Source organism: Paramacrobiotus metropolitanus, unplaced genomic scaffold, assembly GCF_019649055.1.
Source record: "Paramacrobiotus metropolitanus isolate TYO unplaced genomic scaffold, Prichtersi_v1.0 Parri_scaffold0000006, whole genome shotgun sequence".
Taxonomy (NCBI): Eukaryota; Metazoa; Tardigrada; class Eutardigrada; order Parachela; family Macrobiotidae; genus Paramacrobiotus; species Paramacrobiotus metropolitanus.
This window is the reverse complement of record NW_026570226.1, coordinates 1,449,202-1,467,381: the sequence shown is the minus strand read 5'-3', so window position 1 is coordinate 1,467,381 and position 18,180 is coordinate 1,449,202. Positions and strand designations below refer to the sequence as shown.

At 39.4% G+C, this 18,180-nt stretch overlaps 1 protein-coding gene across 1 annotated transcript; it reads right to left on the bottom strand.

Annotated features, from left to right (window-relative positions):
• Positions 1–279: 279 nt before the first annotated feature.
• LOC129581697 (uncharacterized) lies at positions 280–17,565 on the bottom strand. Its single transcript, XM_055472908.1, has 23 exons — positions 17,044–17,565; positions 11,796–11,852; positions 11,531–11,619; positions 10,522–10,545; positions 10,168–10,298; positions 10,026–10,085; positions 9,764–9,857; positions 9,065–9,087; positions 8,956–8,965; positions 8,770–8,878; positions 8,242–8,484; positions 7,000–7,626; positions 6,319–6,329; positions 4,754–4,862; positions 4,147–4,212; positions 3,794–3,882; positions 3,057–3,080; positions 2,857–2,987; positions 2,532–2,591; positions 2,284–2,377; positions 1,842–1,983; positions 1,486–1,728; positions 280–1,283 (listed from the first exon to the last, which is right to left on the bottom strand). The coding sequence occupies exons 1-23, from the start codon at positions 17,183–17,185 to the stop codon at positions 685–687; spliced, it is 3,177 nt and encodes a 1,058-aa protein (XP_055328883.1). The 5' UTR covers positions 17,186–17,565; the 3' UTR covers positions 280–684.
• Between the last annotated feature and the right edge of the window lie 615 nt (positions 17,566–18,180).

The following is an 18,180-nucleotide window of genomic DNA, read 5'->3' as shown; positions in this document are numbered from 1 at the left end:
TGTACATGTTACAATTATATGCTCTTATCGCTCCAGTTTTGTTTCTCCACGATTGCTAACGCACGAATAGATGCGGTATAGCAAGGATGTACTAATCTTCATTTTAAGGACGGTAGAAAAAAGGACAACAATAAAATGACGTCATAAACTGAAGGTCTGAACACTATTTACTGTTAGTAGTTAGTACATATAAAGAACTAGACCATCCTTATTGAGGAATTTATTTGCAAACTGCCTAAATATGAGCGGAGCTCACAAACAGCTCACACATTGCCCAGATAACATGATAAGAGAATCTTGATTGTATCGATATACAAACTACTTACAATTAGATCTCACAGTTTCAAAACAATAATTCAAAGTAACAAAATTTCATTTAACGCTGCCGCTCCTTCCATCGTCCCGAGCACGGAAGCAGCGTTGCCTCGCTGAATTTCCAGGGACAGACATTGACGGAGGTACTCATGGGAGCAAGGCTCTCCCGTATGCTGTCGGAGTCGTTTGCCAATTTCTTTTACTAAACGGCTAGCTGATTAGTAATAGATCTCATATCCTGCGGTATAAAATTTTTAAGTGACTTGTATTGTTCATTGTTCTAAAAATAGCGCACTTCAGCCTTTCTTTGTTTTGTTGCAGGATGGTCGGCTAAAAACGCTTGCAAAATACGCAGCTAAATCAAATATTTTAATCGTAAGCATACGTAGAAGACAACAACACTAATACCGTAACAAGAATAATTAATACAACAACTAACGACAATCTATCCAAGACCACAGCGACTTCCTGCCATTCATGTGCCACATCATCCAGTGTAGTTTGTACATTGACGCGTCGTTCACTTTTTTCAATCATATCACATAGGGCTCCCAGTGTGCTGAGAATTCGGTTCTGGAACATATCCAGTTTCAACCCATAATGATGGGTTTTGTTTGACGTTCCAGCGGAATGTTGCTTTGGTTTACTGTTACTTGAGCCGAACGATGTTTCCTTTAGTCGTAGCTTTCGATCCCTAACCGGCTCGTATACGTTTCCGTGCGGAGGACAGTGCGTGCGGAAGATACCGGCATTTGCTCTTCTATCACCGCTTAACTTCTGACAACATTGACCAATAACGGTAGCCGGATGTGTCATAAACAACAGTGGAGCGATCCATTGGAGAAATATTTTCCGCAGGTGAGTGGGCAGTTTCTGACCCCGGGATCCACGATAATGCAGATTCAGTGTCCAAACTTGGACGGCCATGGAAGAGCCAATAAACAACATGCTAGCACCGTAGCACATCGCTGAAAAAGGTTGAATATCATACAACGGCAGTTAAAGCTTAATTAATTAATTAATTTTCCTTTTTACAGGTAAATTAGTGTATAAGCAATTCTCGACGCCAAATAAAAGACATCTTATCATATCACTAATTTACTTGTAAAACGGAAAATGAAAAAATAAAATAAAATGCAGACTACAACTGTAATTATGCTCTTCAGTTACTTATCAGCGGGACGGAAGCAAAACTTGACGGCATTGTTTCCGAAATGGTCATCACAAAAAGAATTAAAGACAGTAGCGATTTGATTCCTAAAAAGATCTTTTCCCCACATTCAACGGGTAGGAAGAATCCAACGGTAGAAAACAGCGTGACACATAAACATGGCATCAAGTACATGAACAAATAAAATAGCGGCAGACGGCGCATGGAGATCGTCACCGTTATGAACGGCTGAGATTTCCCACCTGAAAAATAACAGCCTTCACATATAAGCTGACTTCCTGAGAACAGCTAGGGACCTGGCCCAAATCCGCGACAAATCTAATTATGGTGCCGCTCCATGCTGCGTACGGCTTACAGCAGGAATGAGGTCCGATGGATTTGTTAGCCGACATGTTGTTCAGTTCCCATTCGCTACTGGGAACGTAGCTGCTCAAGTCACCAGCTGTTGTGGTCAGTGCCAAGTCAATTTTATCTCCACTGTAAGTCCAGCTTCCGAACTGTAGCAGGAAAGAAACACTGCTGATAGGAAAAGAATTTCAGTGCCCCTTGCCAAGTGTTTAGAAGATATAAGTTCAAGTTTCACCGGTGGGAATGTCTACGTACCATAACCTAAGCCTTATTTCGTTACGAGTTTTACGTAACCTCGGGTTAAGAATACCGTTTGAAAGCCGCCCAGAATTTACATGATTACTGAAAGTAGCCACAAGGTAATTGTGTCGCGATACAATAAAACTAGCACTTCATGTATTGTATATATATGGCCATAATGAAAGACTATACTACACAATACACATTACCTTCATGGTGCAGATTTGCCGGTCAAAAGGAAAGCGTCTCATATCGATAGCGCATGTACTGCGATAAATATGAGCAACGAACCACGTCACATTTCTGGAAAAAAAAGCTAGTTTCACGAACGGGGAAATACTTGCAAAAAAAGCTTTAATCACGTCCGAGAAATGGCTCTATTAGACTAAGGAGCAAACACTAATCCTATTTAGAAAAATATGTTATAAGCACGAATCATAATCATTTCATTGCATACCCCGTGTGTTGAATAATGGCGTTCGTGCTAATTGCTCGATGGTAATAAGTCGCATCCGCACTAAAAAGCAACACCTTTGAGGTATCATTTGCTCTCCCCATTCGGCATGAGCCGCTTTTATATGCTCATATTCGCTTGGTTTATGTGTCACGGTTACAATGAATATTTTGGATCTGCAGAGGTTTGGCCAGTCATTGGTAATGTTTGTGCTGCGGGGTTGCAGTCATGCATTAATTAAGCTTTTATATCAAGAAGTGGCAGAAGTGCCTTCGGAAGTGGCAGAACTGAAGATTTCGGACGGCGATGCCAAAATATCTGTACTTACGTGTTGTACAGGAATACGTCGGGCCTCCATATGCGATTGGCCGGTATCAGGATGCTTGTAACATTCCCGAAACTCGCTGGATTCCACGCGAGTTTGTGATCAAACCATACTTGATTGAGCCAACAGTTTGTCTGTTTAAGAAACCTTCAATGTATTTTGCGCGCTCAGAAAACTTACGTGTACATAGTGAGTGACCTTACCGTCAGAACTTGATTTCTCTCATCCTAAAACAGACGAACAATTTTATTAAAATAGTATCTTTTCAGGTCAGAAATGCACGAATATATAAAAGATGTAGACACGAGTCACATTTGTAAAGGTCCAATATTTTAAAGGCCTTAAACAACTACTCGCAAGTAAGTGTGCGCGATAGAAATTCATACACTTTTAGGTACTGTACATTGGCTTCGTGAATGAGTTGCTAGCTATTTATCGACCGAAAACAATTTCCTTCGTGGCAGATTAACAGAAATTGTTTTGCATGTAATTATATTAGGCATGTGTTTTCGCTTGATGGAAATAGTTTTTCAGAAACGTTAAATTCTAGAAGCAAGTAAGTATCCGTACAGTTCTGTATACCGGCACAATGATACAAACATAAGGCCATCTCGCGCCGGCAGAGCTAAAATGAACGGGAGAGTTATTTCGCCCATGACCGAACCCGGTACACTTTACTTACTATCGGAGTTTATTAATATTTGATGATTGTCCTATTTCCACACTAGATTTTCATACTGCTGGAAGACGTGCCAGATTTCATCACCATTTAATGGTATATAAATTACTAATCGCAGTAATAGTTGCATTTCTTTCAGTGCTTCATTGAGTAATTTACTTTAAAAAGTTGCGAGCACATTCTGTACCGATTTACGGTATCTGGGAAAGCTGTATTCGGATTAGCGATAAATGATAACTTAAAATTTACATTTTCTCGTACCAAATTTATAAGATTGATTAGAGCCAGTCCCAAGGTGACGGTGAGCACGTCGGTGTGGTGCTTTGATGGCATGATGTCGGCATTGTAATCTAAAAAACAATAAAATAGGTTAATCTGGAAAACTCGAGATATGTATTATAAACAGATTTTACAAATAAGGGCAACGATTACTCTGTGTGAAGAATAACATAACCGATTATTATAATTAAACTGCACGACTAGTGAAACCACGTATGGAGCTACGTTATGTATGTAATGGCATAAGTAAAATACTTAAACTCCAGAAAAATTGCTTCACAGACTCCAAATCGACCAGCAAACACAGTAAGTCATTGGGGAATTCTTTAACTTGCCTTTGAGGATATAATCGGTAATTCTTAATTCCATCTCCTGAAACTGCTGATCCAATTCGAATGATTCTGTAATGCAATCAGCAACGCTGAATATTTGTTTTTTACGTGAAAGCAGTTGTTTGTGCGCAGTATTAATCACAAATAAATTACATATTGGGTTATGGTGAGCATAAACCATGTCTGGTAAAGCATATGCTGACTGACCAGCATCGAAACATTCTACAATGATTTTGATTTCTGAGTTAATGCAAAGCTGCAAATGGGTACGTGTGGGTCGATAACTTGTTAAAGACCCCTACAACACCATGCACAATTAAATACTTTTAAAAATTAGTGCTCTCCCAACCGCTCTTGTTGCTGCAAATCAGAATAAAAAGTCAATTAATTACCGCTTTCATTCCGGGAGAGATCTTATAACAACCCTATAATTACTGTCGAATATTTGGGCAGAAACATCTACAGCCAGCTTATAAATCGAGCAGTTACATTTTAACGGCTTCGATTTTAAATAGTGCGATTACATCCAAGGATATAGTGCAGCAGTACTTAAAAACAAACTGGTCTATAAGAGGAGGCATAAAAATAGTGTATTTTTAAATAAACTTACTGGATATCGGAGGCGGAAAGAGCATCGTGACATCTTGCAAAAGGTATAGAAACGTAGCTATTGCCGATATCTCCGCTATGCTTCCCTTCATAATTTCGTATAATATCCTCTGTTTCACATAGTTCATTCACCGCTAAAGTCAAGCTAAATTGAAAGTTTCTGGTATCCACGGGATCATCTGATCAGAATCCCAAATCCCGTTGGATCATTTGATGATAGATAAGTGCCGACGGTCTCGGAGCGGTCTGACTGTACCTTTTCTGTGCCAGCTGCTGGATAATCTCATCCATATATACACCGGTGGAAGGTCGGAATAGTCCATGCCAGATGTGTATACGGTGTGATAATTAGACAGAAAAAACTCCTAAGTCAATTTGCTATATACACAGGGAGAACCGATCGCAGAAGAAATTTCCCAGGATTTCCATGGATGAGGAATTAGGTGAAGCAAGCCCCGGAGTAGGTTATTACGCATTAATGTTGCGTACAGTGTTATTTCTGGTTTTCAATGCGTATATGTGGAATGTCTTTCACGCGCAACAGATCTTAATAAACTTGATAACCCCGGGAGCATGGTCACGTACGGGATACAAAGGGTAGACAAGCCGAATAATACATGACAGGCGATAAATTACTCAAACTCTTTCTCCACAATCAAACCCATTTGAAGCGCATTTCCTGTCCATTCCGGTTGGTATTTCCGGCACTAACTTGTCGTATATCCAGTCAAGCAGGAGCAGAAAGATGGGTAGTAAGACAATTGTATTCAGCGATATAATGCGCTCTTGTCTATGATGATGCTTACGACGCTCTAATGACTTTCGCGGGAGATGCGCCAATCTGCACAGAATATATACACATGTTACACTATAACGCTAAAAGCGGTTGAGCACTCTCAAAATTAGCCGACGGAATCATATTATGTCGCGGTTTACGCAACCATCGACGCAGTGTGCATTACAGCGTTCGGGGCGCCCCATCTGCGGATGTCCATTAACATAAAATCACTTTGGCTATTATTTACCTAATAATATTTCGAAACTAACGGCATGTTTATACAGGACACACAGCGCCGGTTCGGCATCCGGACAGGAAAAAATTAGTAAATCAATTAAATTACGCATCGCTTAAGGACATAAAGCTGCGCCAATATTATACGCATTTGCTTGTACGGTATATATGGTAGTTGTAAGGTTTTCTAAGCAAATGTATGGACGCCTGAACACATGTCCACAAACTTGCGCCGCGGATGCTGAGACCATTTCCGGTTCAATCAAGCACTTTACTGTGGCACAGCCGCAGCGTCTTTTGTGTGTATTCATACCGCTCTGTCCCACTCCATGCATATTCAAATATACGACAGCACAGCACCGCACAGTGAAGTAGGCTTTTAATCAGAGAAGTTGGTTGTGAAAAGGCTGAAAACCCAGATATGAACAAGCGCTGATGATTTTCCGCACAAAATGATGTAAAGGTTACGGCCGGCACTGGCGTTCTTCTATGGGGAAATTACTCTCCTGAATCAACACTGGGTCTCGTTATTTCATTAGAAAAACAAACACTACTTTACGGCGTACTGCAAAGAAAACCGATTGTGTCAGAAAATGGAAACTTGAGCTTTACAATATAATGTGCGGTTACACATGACCAGATGGCAGGCATTTTCGAGTGGTCGAATCCATATTTCTATCTCGGTGATAATCTGCTTAAAGAGTTCCTAAACATATCTGTTCACCTGGTTGTACACATATTCGAAAATCTAAGTGTAACCAAGATAATGACAAAAAAGCATAATAAAGTGCAACAATCCCAAGGCAAATTGCAATATAGTTTCTTTTATAATATGCAAGTAAAGAAATTAAAGTATGATGTCGATGTCAAGCGTATCTCCCATATGGGCCGTACGATGTTCTTTACTGAGCCAGTCTATTGATGGGTTTTACTTAATTTGTTTCTCTCTTCATAGATTAATTACACATTACACATCACGCATGATAAAGAATCTTTTGATTTTACAAAAACATGCAATTTAGCGAAACCCATTTGGAAATACAGCTGGAGATTGTAACAGCGTAGCTTGTTATATTGTAGGAACAATCTAGTAAAGGTCACTCTTTCTCCGTAAAATTTATTGCATTCTTCACAAATATTCTTGCATTGTTCAATTCTTGAGCATATTTTACACGTGTAATTGTAAAACAGACTGTTTTGCCGAATGAGCAAAAACCACATAATCTATCTAATGCGTGCATGGGGTGCATCAAAAATAATTATACCTGAAAAGAACAGTGTAGCCACAAAGAATACCAACAGTAAGAATCGATCCAGCACTAAGGCAACTTCCTGCCATTCTAAGCACAAACTGTCCTTATAATCCTGCTCACTTAGCCGCATCTCATTGCGTTCTATGGTCTGGTAGACTTTATTCAGCACCCGCAGAAACTGCCGCTCAAAGGTGTCCAGAAAGGGATGATTGAAGTTCTCCTGGGTGTCAAACTGGAACTGCTCCTGTGCCGCGCTGGAATAATCCCGCGCCGAAGACGACGTCCCGGCTCGAATGATACCGTTCTGCATGACCAGTTTGCCGGCGGTGCCGGTATCGTTCTGGTTGATATTCTCCATTGACAGGTGTGTAGCTGGACGGATGTAGCCGCCCCGGTCAGGATGCGGGGGCTTGGGTGGACGTACACGATACTGCCGGGATGTGCCTTCGATGTGGATCCGCAGGCAGGGCGCCATGTACCCCAGCACAACGACCTTGAGGTAATGCGGCACTTTCTGACCGCGTGTGCCGCGATGGTGCATGTTTAACGTGACGACCTGCACGGCGGTAGCCAGGGCCACCAGAAAAATGGTGATCCCGTAGTAAACAGCTGAAAAAACAAATGTCTACACAGAATGTCACTTATTTGTTTCAAGCAAAGTTGACTAATTGGTAAAACTACAATGGAAATACTACAAATGGATTTTTCCGAGAACCGTTTCCAATGTTTGTAAATCTGCACGGTCTCAATACGGATATTCACCAACCGATACCTTGAAATTTAAACTATTCCTCTCAAATGGTACGTGTGAAATTTATCACCACCATCATAACAGTTTCTGATTAAAGGAAAAACGATGTACCTTGACAATATTCCAATATTTTCCACTTAATTTTCCTTCATATAATATTTTCCACCATACTCGTACACAATTTGTCAAATCCATTTCAACAAGAAATATCACAATTTTTTACCGCTTGTCTCACAAACAGCGCTAGCGCATGTGCTTACTACCTTAGTATACGATAGGAAGTTGTCGGCATATCAGAGACAGAAATTATTGATTTTATATCGTCTTCATTAATTTGCCGCGTCAAACATAGAAAAATTGTTGCTGTCGTGTGTCCAACGCAGGGTAGGGCCTAGTGTACAATCTCATGTACCTCGGTGAAGAACCCCTTATATTAAATTATCAATGATTCTGGGATAAGTGAGTTGACTTACCGATGAGCGGCAATGATTTAGATGTGGGGGGCATCGATTCGCCCACCATCATCAAGAACACGGTCATGCTCAATAATGTGGTAATCCCTAGTGTAACTTTTTCTCCACTTTCACTGGGAGTATAGAAACCCAGGAAAGCCAAAACCGTGATTAAGGCACAGGGCATCAAGTAATTGAACACGTAAAACAGTGGTTTGCGCAGAATAATCAGTGTTATCGTGATATCCGGATACGGTTCGGGACCTGTAACGGGAGTTAATCAAACATCAAACAAGTTACTCTCGCAGTCTTTTATAATGAGATTTCTTTTCAAGACATTAAGTAATTATCTTGGTAGGGTAGCAGATAATTGGGCCGGGTTTATAATTAATTAAATACTTGGTAACAAGATTGCCCTTTTTGGTGTAACTTTTTTGACAGGAGTTTGCTATTTTTATTGTGGTATGTACGTATTTAATTTCTGACGGTTTAAAAAATGTAAGCAATATTTCGAAGAAAGGTAAACTCTGAAAAGAACAAAGTACTAACAGCAAGAATATTTGACGACATTCCGCTTGGCCGTCATGTTGATCAGGTCCCATTCGCAGCTGTGTACGTAATTGCTCAAATCTCCCACTTCCGTTGTAATGACCAGATCCTGAAAACAAGTTGTTTGCAGAAGCCATCGATATAGCCGTATGGCGTAGTTTGCAGGGTAAGGTGGAAGCCACTTACGACTTTATACCTGCAGAACGGAAGTCGTTTTCAAAAGGGCGTCTGTACTATGCAGTTGCACGTCTGGCTGGATATAAATACAGCGAATTTCACGTGAAGTGCTACTTACCCATCGTATGTCCAGCTGGCGAACTGCAAAGAGGCAAACAACAGCTTAAGAATCATTTGCACGAATCATACCCCGACAGAAATTTATTCTGTTTATTCATACAATTATGGGTTCTTGCACATTGTTTGTAATGGCACAGTCTGCAGCAGATATACAATTAAAAAATTATCTTTATTTTGACAATTTTTTACAAGCCGACAAATAGCGGTATTAGTATTATTAAAATAGAAAAGTAAAAGCAGGACCATGTTGATAGCACGATACATGACATACAAAACGTTATTGTTGTCTGCAGTACAAATCGATACGCTAAATAATTTTCGATTTTTAGCCCAAGTCAAATGTACCGTACATTCCTTGTCACCTTAATGATTTCAGTAGAATAGGTTCCGATCGCTAAAGGCAAGAAGCTGCCGTATAATTAAATTTGACAAAAATTTACTGTATAGCTTACAGATATTATTCGATGCAATTTAGAATAATACACCTGCAACAATTCACTAATTGGCGATGAATTCAGTATATTGTATGTAACTGGCAGCTACGCAGGTATATCTGTATACAATAATTATCGCAATTCGCAACAGCTGGCCGTTAATAACTTTTCACAAAAAAATTTATAGCCATTAAAGCTTCAGTTATTAAGTATGTGTGTAAATTGCACAAGATTCGTTCAAACACACTTTTTTACAAATTTACCTTCATGGAACAGTTCTGTTGGTCGAAAGGAAAATACTGAACATCAATCTCACACGAACTGCGGAAAATTGTGCTCGCCAGCCATGTGACATTCCTGAAATAACTTAATTCTGATAAGGTATATTATAAAATTAAGTGAAAGATTATTTTTAAGCAAAAATCTTTTCCATAAAGTACCGGGAAGATTTTATATGCACGAAAAATTTGCATATTACCTAATAACAATAACAGCTACAGTATCTTTCTGTCCTCTTATTCTTACCCATCGTATTGCACTATCGCATTTGTGCTGATTACTTTGTGATAATAATCAGAATCGGCACTAGAAAAGTAAATATTGTTAAAATCGGTGTACCTATTCTGTTATAATATCCACATTTAAATAATAGAAAGTATTTGCATACTTGTTATACAAAAGCAGGTCAGGCTTCCATATCTTTTCGGAAGGAATTCTTATGGTCGTAATATTTCCGAAGCTAGCTGGATTCCATCTTAAGTTGTTGTCCAGCCAAACTTGATTTAGCCAACAATTGGTCTGATAAATGACAGCAAAAAATTTTCAGTATTGGCAATTAGTAATTACAACGCCAATGCACAACGCTCTAATCTACTGTAGGGTAAGGTCAGCTTCGTGTCTCAAGTGACTGGACAAAGATAATTGCATATCCGACGTATATTTTGTGAGTATATCATTAACTAACCTATATACGCTAGAAGTAATTGAGCAGTTTATAATAAATTCGCGTTTTCTTACTTACCGTCATTATCTGATTTTTTTCATCCTGCAAAGCAAAACTATTATAGCACGTATTATCATAATTTATATCAATAGGGGTTGCTCTTGAAAGCGATTACGTATTGTAAGCACGTAGTAAACGATTTCTGGAAAACGGTTTCTCAACAATAATGCGTTTTTTAATTTCATCGAAACACACCGGAAAACGAGAAAAGGTATCTTCAGCGTTAAACCACATGAGTCATGGGAAATTGCAAATTATACCCAAAAAGCTCTTAGCTCAAGTATTAGTCCTAGACAAAAGAGCAAATTCCTTTTAAGCAGAAAGTGTTCCACTTCGAAAGAGGATTTCGAAACGTTATCAAATAAATGTTATGGAATGCAAAATAATATCCTAAGCCGCCAAAGCCACCGGGCATTAAGCACTCCAAGCTGCAAATGCAAATTTCCTAAAAGCTCTTCCTTAACCGCACGTTTAGTCAAGCCTGTCGTTTACGCATTGCGTAAATAGAGTACAAGTAGTTTTAACTTTGATTTCCTGTTCGAAGCCACTCGCCGGCAAATTACTACCTGATTCTAGAGCCCGGTTAATTTATGCTTGAAAATCGTTAAAAGCAAAGCTCCTATCGCAAAACCAATATGGTTTGCTATTTCACAATACTTATTATTTTTCATCAGCCCTTGTCGCATTTGTTGAGTATGCTTTTGCTCAGTTCAACTTTTTTAGAAGAGATTTTTTAGAATTTCGTTTGTTCGTGGTCCTTTTTTTAGATATCTCCTAAAGTGCTACTACTGCTAAATCACATCAAAAGTTTAGTGCAGTGCGTTTTAAAGAAAAAAACTGTTGGACCGATTTCGCCCATCTTATAATTGTAATACCAAATGATCAATTTGTAAAGATATAATATTACCTATCAACCGGTCAAAGTCGCCAAATGAACATAATAATATGGTTTTCAGTGGCGACGTCAACATGGTTAAATATAATTGTCGTGCAATAAAAGAGGTTACTGTTGTGTTGCGGTACTTACCACATCGATTAGCTGAGTAAGAGCGACCCCAAATGTGACAGTAAGCGGTTCGGTGTGGTTCTTTGCCGGACGTACAGCTTTATTGTAATCTGCAACACAAGAAAATCGAACGCAACCGAAGAGATCACTTCACTGATTTCTCCTTATAATCCCGCTATTATGCCTAATGTCGGCAATTATTTGCTTACATGAAGCCGAAAAAAGTTTCACAATCATTAGCTGTCAGCATCGTGGTCAATGTGCAGAGAAAAATGTAACTACTTACTGTCTAACAAGTAGCTCATGAGGCGATACTCATGTTCATCGGCCATTAATTCCATTGCTGCAAAAAAAAGATGATATTTAATCAGCTCCAATTCATTCAGAAATTAACGAAAAGTAAACAGAGAACGAGTCAATATATATAACAAAAACGTGAGACCGATGTGGGATGCTTTTAATAAAGCTCAAAGGTTTGTTTGGAAAATGCGATTTTATGTTCTATATGGAAGTTTATCTTTTGTGTACAAAAACTGTCTTTTTTACAACCCGGAATAACTGCAAAAACATTACACTGTTGAAAACCACAGTATTAGGCCAGCAGTAAAATTCACTACAGCTAAAATGCAACGTATCACGTTATCAGTTTTGAAGGGTCAGATAAATAAAGCGTGGAGCTGTGCAGCGCAAAGGTCGCTTCGTCGTTTCACATCATACATTTCATTTGCTGGTGCTTTCTGCAAATTGAATTTTAGAATATTAACAGTTTTTAATGGTGCAAATAACCTTTTTGGCGGCACCAAAATTTTGTCCCAGATTTTTTAAGAAATTAAAATATTACTTTGGCCTGCAAAAGGATTTACGGCTGGCACACGCGTAATCAAATAACTGTACATAGCCAACTACAGCGTCGCATGAACGCTCAGCGGAGTCGCAGTGCCAAGGAAACACAACTGGCCAAGCCTTTTGCGCCACAGGAAGTCCAAAACGATGATGTATCATGGTATTATATTGTCTGTGTTTTTCAAAAGCAAATTTTCAACAGTGCATTGACTGGGGGTAACATGTCCAAAAAAAGCATCCAACCAGTGAAGGATGGACTGTTAATCCCTTAAGTGCATTATCTGGCCGGCCATTCTCTAACACATCTGCCAGCCAGCCAGCCGGCAATTATGGCCAACAAAATGGGTACCTTGTGACAGCAAAACTACAGCAGTAACAATAACAAATTGTTGCCGGAGTGGTGTAATCAATTCGGCCATCGTCATCCAGCGATATCCGCTTGAAAATTCCCATTACCGTTGCAGTGATGCGTATAGACACAGAGAGCTCGGGTATATAGTTGTCTGTTACATTGTTATGACTGTGATACAAGCGGCGCAACACACACTCTGATCATAATCAGTACACGACCGCGCTGAAAATTTCCGGTCCCGACCCGACTATTGTCGGTCGGCGGCATATAGACCACACTCTTGATGGGGCAACGGATTATCATAAGAAAACAAAAGACGAATCGGGATGGTTCAACGGAAACCACAGTCGGGATGCCGACGTCGACGACGTCCGCGGCGTCATTTCACCGTGCGCCAGAAAATGTTAATTTCGTCTACGACGTAACTAAATGGCGCACACGGGCAACATGTGTGAAAAGATGTCTGTAATGGTGTGTATACAAGAACGGCTTCTAACGCGCGGCGCACTGCAGCACACTACTTTTGTCAAATGATCATTTATTGTCAAGTGCGGGTGTGTAACACAATTTACCGATACACATGCCGGGATCGTGCACGAGCCCGCCTCCGTGGTCGCTCGATCCTGTGGGCATGGTGCGACGGGAATATAGTCAGCATAAGAGAAATGCGCCCAATGCACTGGCATGGTATGCCAGTGTGTGTGTGCAATGGTGAGTTTATAGTGCAGTTGCCGCTGTGAGAGAGTGCAATTGCAATCTGCAAATGGCGGTGATCCGTAAGAAAACACAATAATCACCCCAGATTTTTTTACCCTACGCTTCCGACTCGCTAGAGAATGAAACAGCGGAACCAATCAGTCTAACGTACGCCACCGTGTGTACTGTCCCAGAAGCGAAGGACCGAGGAAAGTGAACACGGCGCATGTACCGTATAATATTATATACTGGAGACATAACACTTCTGAATCCATTATGCCGCGTGCAGTGGTCCTGGACGTTGTTAAGCGTCAATCTGGATGTTAAGATGTGTGTGCCCTTTTTTGTATGCATTTGGATAGTAGCTGGATCTCTCCGAACTTAGAGGTTGCACATGCCGGTCAGTCGGACATGCGCCCTTTACCCAGTCACACCCGCTGCGAACGCACAATATACAGTACAAGTATTACACATCTACAATACGTGGTCAAATTTACAAAATCAAGTATTTCAAAAATTAAATCTAGACTATGAATCCTTTCATTATCCACATTGAGCACCCAAATGCTTATAACAGAATATTATATATATTCTCTATGTATTTCCTTTTGTTCGAGTAAAAACCAACTGTTGTGGAAGTTTCACTGTAAAACAAGGTATTTGCCGCGAAAATGCCGGAACGTATATATGGCTTCTGCATAATATTATTCAGAACAGGCTGGATATCACACGGTTATCACATTATTTTTTTGTATCGAAAGGCTAGGTATAAGCACTGCGTGTTCGTATAATATTTAATTACACATCTTATTCAATGCAGACATCAGCAAGTTACACAACACTTTGAACTATGAACTGCGGTGAATAATTAGTCTGGAATAATTAGTCTGGAATAATTATTTGAAAGAGATAATGAAATGTGCATAACGTTGTGCGAATTTGGATGTTTTACATAAATGTTATGCAATAGAATTTATCCATGTGGACATCTAATCCCAAAAGATGGACTCAATTATGTTGGACTTTGAATTAATGGGAACTGTTGGAAGCTATAAGGATGTTAACCGAACCCGGAAGCTACACACATCCACGAACGTTTCTCATAAAGAAAACGTAAGGCAATATTTTTCATTAATAACTATTGAATTCTGAAATAGATTTCACAAAACGGACTACGTAAAAGGAGGCGAATTCAATTTTTTTTCTGCGAGAGTATTGGATGTCGATCGTTAAGGACGGTCTTTGTATTATGGTCATACACCAGTAACACCATCACTGGGGTGGCTGTTAAGCACAGAATTATTGGAGTTATGTACGCGAATTTTGTGCTTTCATCACCACTGTTTTTTATCGCGCTAATATTTAATTAAATTATAATTGAGTTTTTCGGTATTAATTTTAATAGAAAATCTATGGAAACACCCAACCTTGTTAAATCTAATGAACGTGTTGATGAGAATATCAGTTTTGCAACGGCTTGATACCTCGTGTTAGGGATTGGCGTACAAGAATTTTTAGCAGCTTAAGCTTGTCATTCGGTTTACAAAACTCTTTTCTGTTTTACCTAATTCACGATGATCTGGAACTTTTCGTTTATTGTTTGTGAAGTGCGATGACAAAAAATCTTCGTTAGCGTAACCAGTTTTTTGTTTAGCGTTTCTGGTCTGTTGTTGCAAGACGTGTTCTCGCGGAGTTCTTGCAAAAATAGCGGTCGGTTAAACATGCTAAAAAGATGTTAAAATTCTGTCCCAAGCCACAGGCAAAGCCCTTTTTGCCACTATTTAATTTGAATTTATTGCTAAGTTATGGTGATTGCGGTGGGCTATCAACGACTGGTTTTATTACCGTAACTGTCACCATATATTTTATAACTGCAAATTTTGTACGAAGTGATACGTATTTGAACTTTAAGTAAGACGTCAGCTAAATGTATAGCGTGTTAAGCTATCAAGTAATAACCTAAAATCAGCATGCTTTCAAAGATTTTAACAAAGGTCATCATGCAATGTATTTCAGCGAGACTTTATGTGTATGTATTACATCTGTATTCTTGATCAGCTATGTTTTGATACTTTTTTTTTAATTATGTATATAGTAAAATGGTTTAACATTTACTTTATTTTAATTCTCCATGATTATGATGTCCTTCCAGTAGCTCTTGCACCAAAAAGATTTAAACAATACATTTGCTTGCAGCTGTTACACTACTCGTAGTTCTTTGTTAGAGTTTACCGGTAGAATGTCAATGTCGTCGGTACCGGTGCAAGTACCCTATTGTACGAATGAACTAAGGAAGTACAGAGTATTGTAGTCAATAATTTACTATGTCTGGCAATAACTGTTATTGTCTTATTGGTACCAAGATATCTGTACGTAGTACCAAGACAGAAGACCGCTAGTTTCTATATTGATTATCATGTTTTACCATGGTAGTACTAACTACGTACGTACCAATGGTAAGAACGAGCAGAAGTAGGAACTATGTAACAAATTCCGAGGCCGTGCTGTGTACAAACACGCACGTAGTAATTACTTCTTTTCATTTTCTTCATCCTTTTCACTTTGAACTGTCTTCCCGCGCCTTCGAACAAAGCAGTCAATCGTAACTCTAAATTAAAAAACCTTCAAGTTCGAAACTGCCGCTGGAGCAATTATGACCCTGTATCTAATTGTAAGCCCAGAAATACAGTACAATACAAAACGCAATAAGAAAAAGCCTATGCTTATCTATCTGACTATCTCATAGGTTATATTAACGGGATAATTTTATTACTGCTACAAAAAATGCACCATTTTTGCTGTCTGTGGAATTATAAAAAATAATTTTGTTAGCTTAGCTTCAGGGCAAATTTTTTGCTGTTATAAGCCGACCTTTGCATGCAAAATTGCAACTTTGTTGATCAGTGCAAATAACACAAAAGCTTTATTACGGCCTTTCAGCATCTTTACTGTGACATCGTAAGTGGAAGGCTATTGGTCTCCGGCATAGCGACGTATGTGTGCGTAATAAATGACATGGCAATTATGCTGAACACAGAAAGAGCGATAGTTTGGCAATCAAAAAATTTTGGTGCAACAGAATTTTAGAGCTACTAATTACTGCAACTGGCTACAGATGGTGTCAGGCGCGCGTTGTATATTATGACAATCAAATTAAAAAGTACTGTTTTAACTTTGCAACACTGCGGTTCGTAGCTGGAGAAATCAATTTCTAGCGAGTACACTTTTCAAGCTATTTGCGAAGGTTAAAAGTGTACTGCCAAAATTCAGCGAAGAAAGAATCGGAAATCGGACACGAGTTAATCGATTTGAAGAGCTTATATTTTTATATGGATAGCACATATACTTGGATATTTATAAACAAGCGTCTATGTACATTTCCACACCCGGCATTCGCACTTGTACGTCAGCGCCGCGCTCTTATATTATTGTCCGGATTACTCTGGAAAATCATATTTGTGCAAACACACAGACCTGAATTGACCATATCGGCATTTAGTTAATTCCTTTAGCATAGTGTGCAAACTTGGATGGAGTAGCATGATGCAGTTCGGCTTATTTGAAATAAAAAAATTTTGCCGCAGATAAACCATTCTCAATGCGCTTATGATCAAATAAGCGAATGTGACACAAAAAAACGTACGTTTTGCGAAGGGTCGAAAACGAAGATCAGGCTCGGCATCCGCACGAAGAAGGACTCCGTATGTTGACCACACAAAAAATACATTGCACCACAAGAGGATCGGTCGCACGATTCTTCTCAATTGTGATCTGTGATCTGCCATTTTTCATCATGTTAAAAAAATAATTTATTCGGTTGTAAATGATACCGATCAGAATCCGTTTGTCATATATATGCGGCACAAGCCGGCAAAGATACTAACTGTCACCCAAGAAAGTCATTTTTTCGATACACTTAATTGGAGTGGTTCAAGCGGAACCATCTAATGTCATGATCACCCCTACGGAAGCGTAAGCTGTATCGTCAAAGGATAAAGGCCATAAAACAGTCTGTGGACGCAACTACTTTTGATAAACAGCTAGCCCGATGTCAACCAAAAAGCCACTCCGATCATTTTATGCACCACATCAGTCTGTTTAAATAATAATGATGATAGCCGGAGAAAGATTGATCAGAACGGGGTCTGCATAGAACTCTGTTGGCCCTGACATGTATGTGGCTCCGATCATTATGGGATGTCGAGGTTGCTTATAAAGCCATCTCGGTATGTACCAAGTACCAGCGGAATTGCGGGATGCGGTAACCCGGCACGTAACGGCGGCAATCCCTCGATTTGCAAAATGCACTCGTGCTGCAGTTGCATCGTCTATGGATGCAGATGTTTTTCTTTACCACTGCGGTGCCGCTAGCAGAGAACGGTTTGTGTACTGTATGTACCGTAATAATCGTTAATAAATTAAATAACCGTGGTGCAGAAATCCGTACACCAGTAAGAGTGTATTGTAGCCAAATACGTACAAATGCATTGTATAGGTAGGTACAAGTACTTGTATAGATATTCATAAAGGAGATTCCCACAATGCGTAAGTCATTACGCAAATCTTTGACCCTTTACGGTTATGGTCTTGACGAAAACTCTGGCAATACACAAACCGTTTTCAGTTCCTTGATGTAAAGGAATAAAACTGATGTAAAAATTTATTCATTGGTCGAACTTTGTAATTTTGACGACCCGTCTTCACAAATACCGTGAGCCGCAAAAAACAAACTTCAAAGCATACAAGATGCAGAACACCTACCTAGATACAAACCGAAATA

Coding starts and splice junctions, on each gene's coding strand:
- LOC129581697 (XM_055472908.1), bottom strand. CDS start 17,185: ATGGCAGATCACAGATCACAATTGAGAAGAATCGTGCGACCGATCCTC. Junction 11,620..11,795: donor CATGAGCTACTTGTTAGACA/GTAAGTAGTTAC, acceptor CTTGTGTTGCAG/ATTACAATAAAGCTGTACGT. Junction 10,086..10,167: donor GACCTGCTTTTGTATAACAA/GTATGCAAATAC, acceptor TTACTTTTCTAG/TGCCGATTCTGATTATTATC.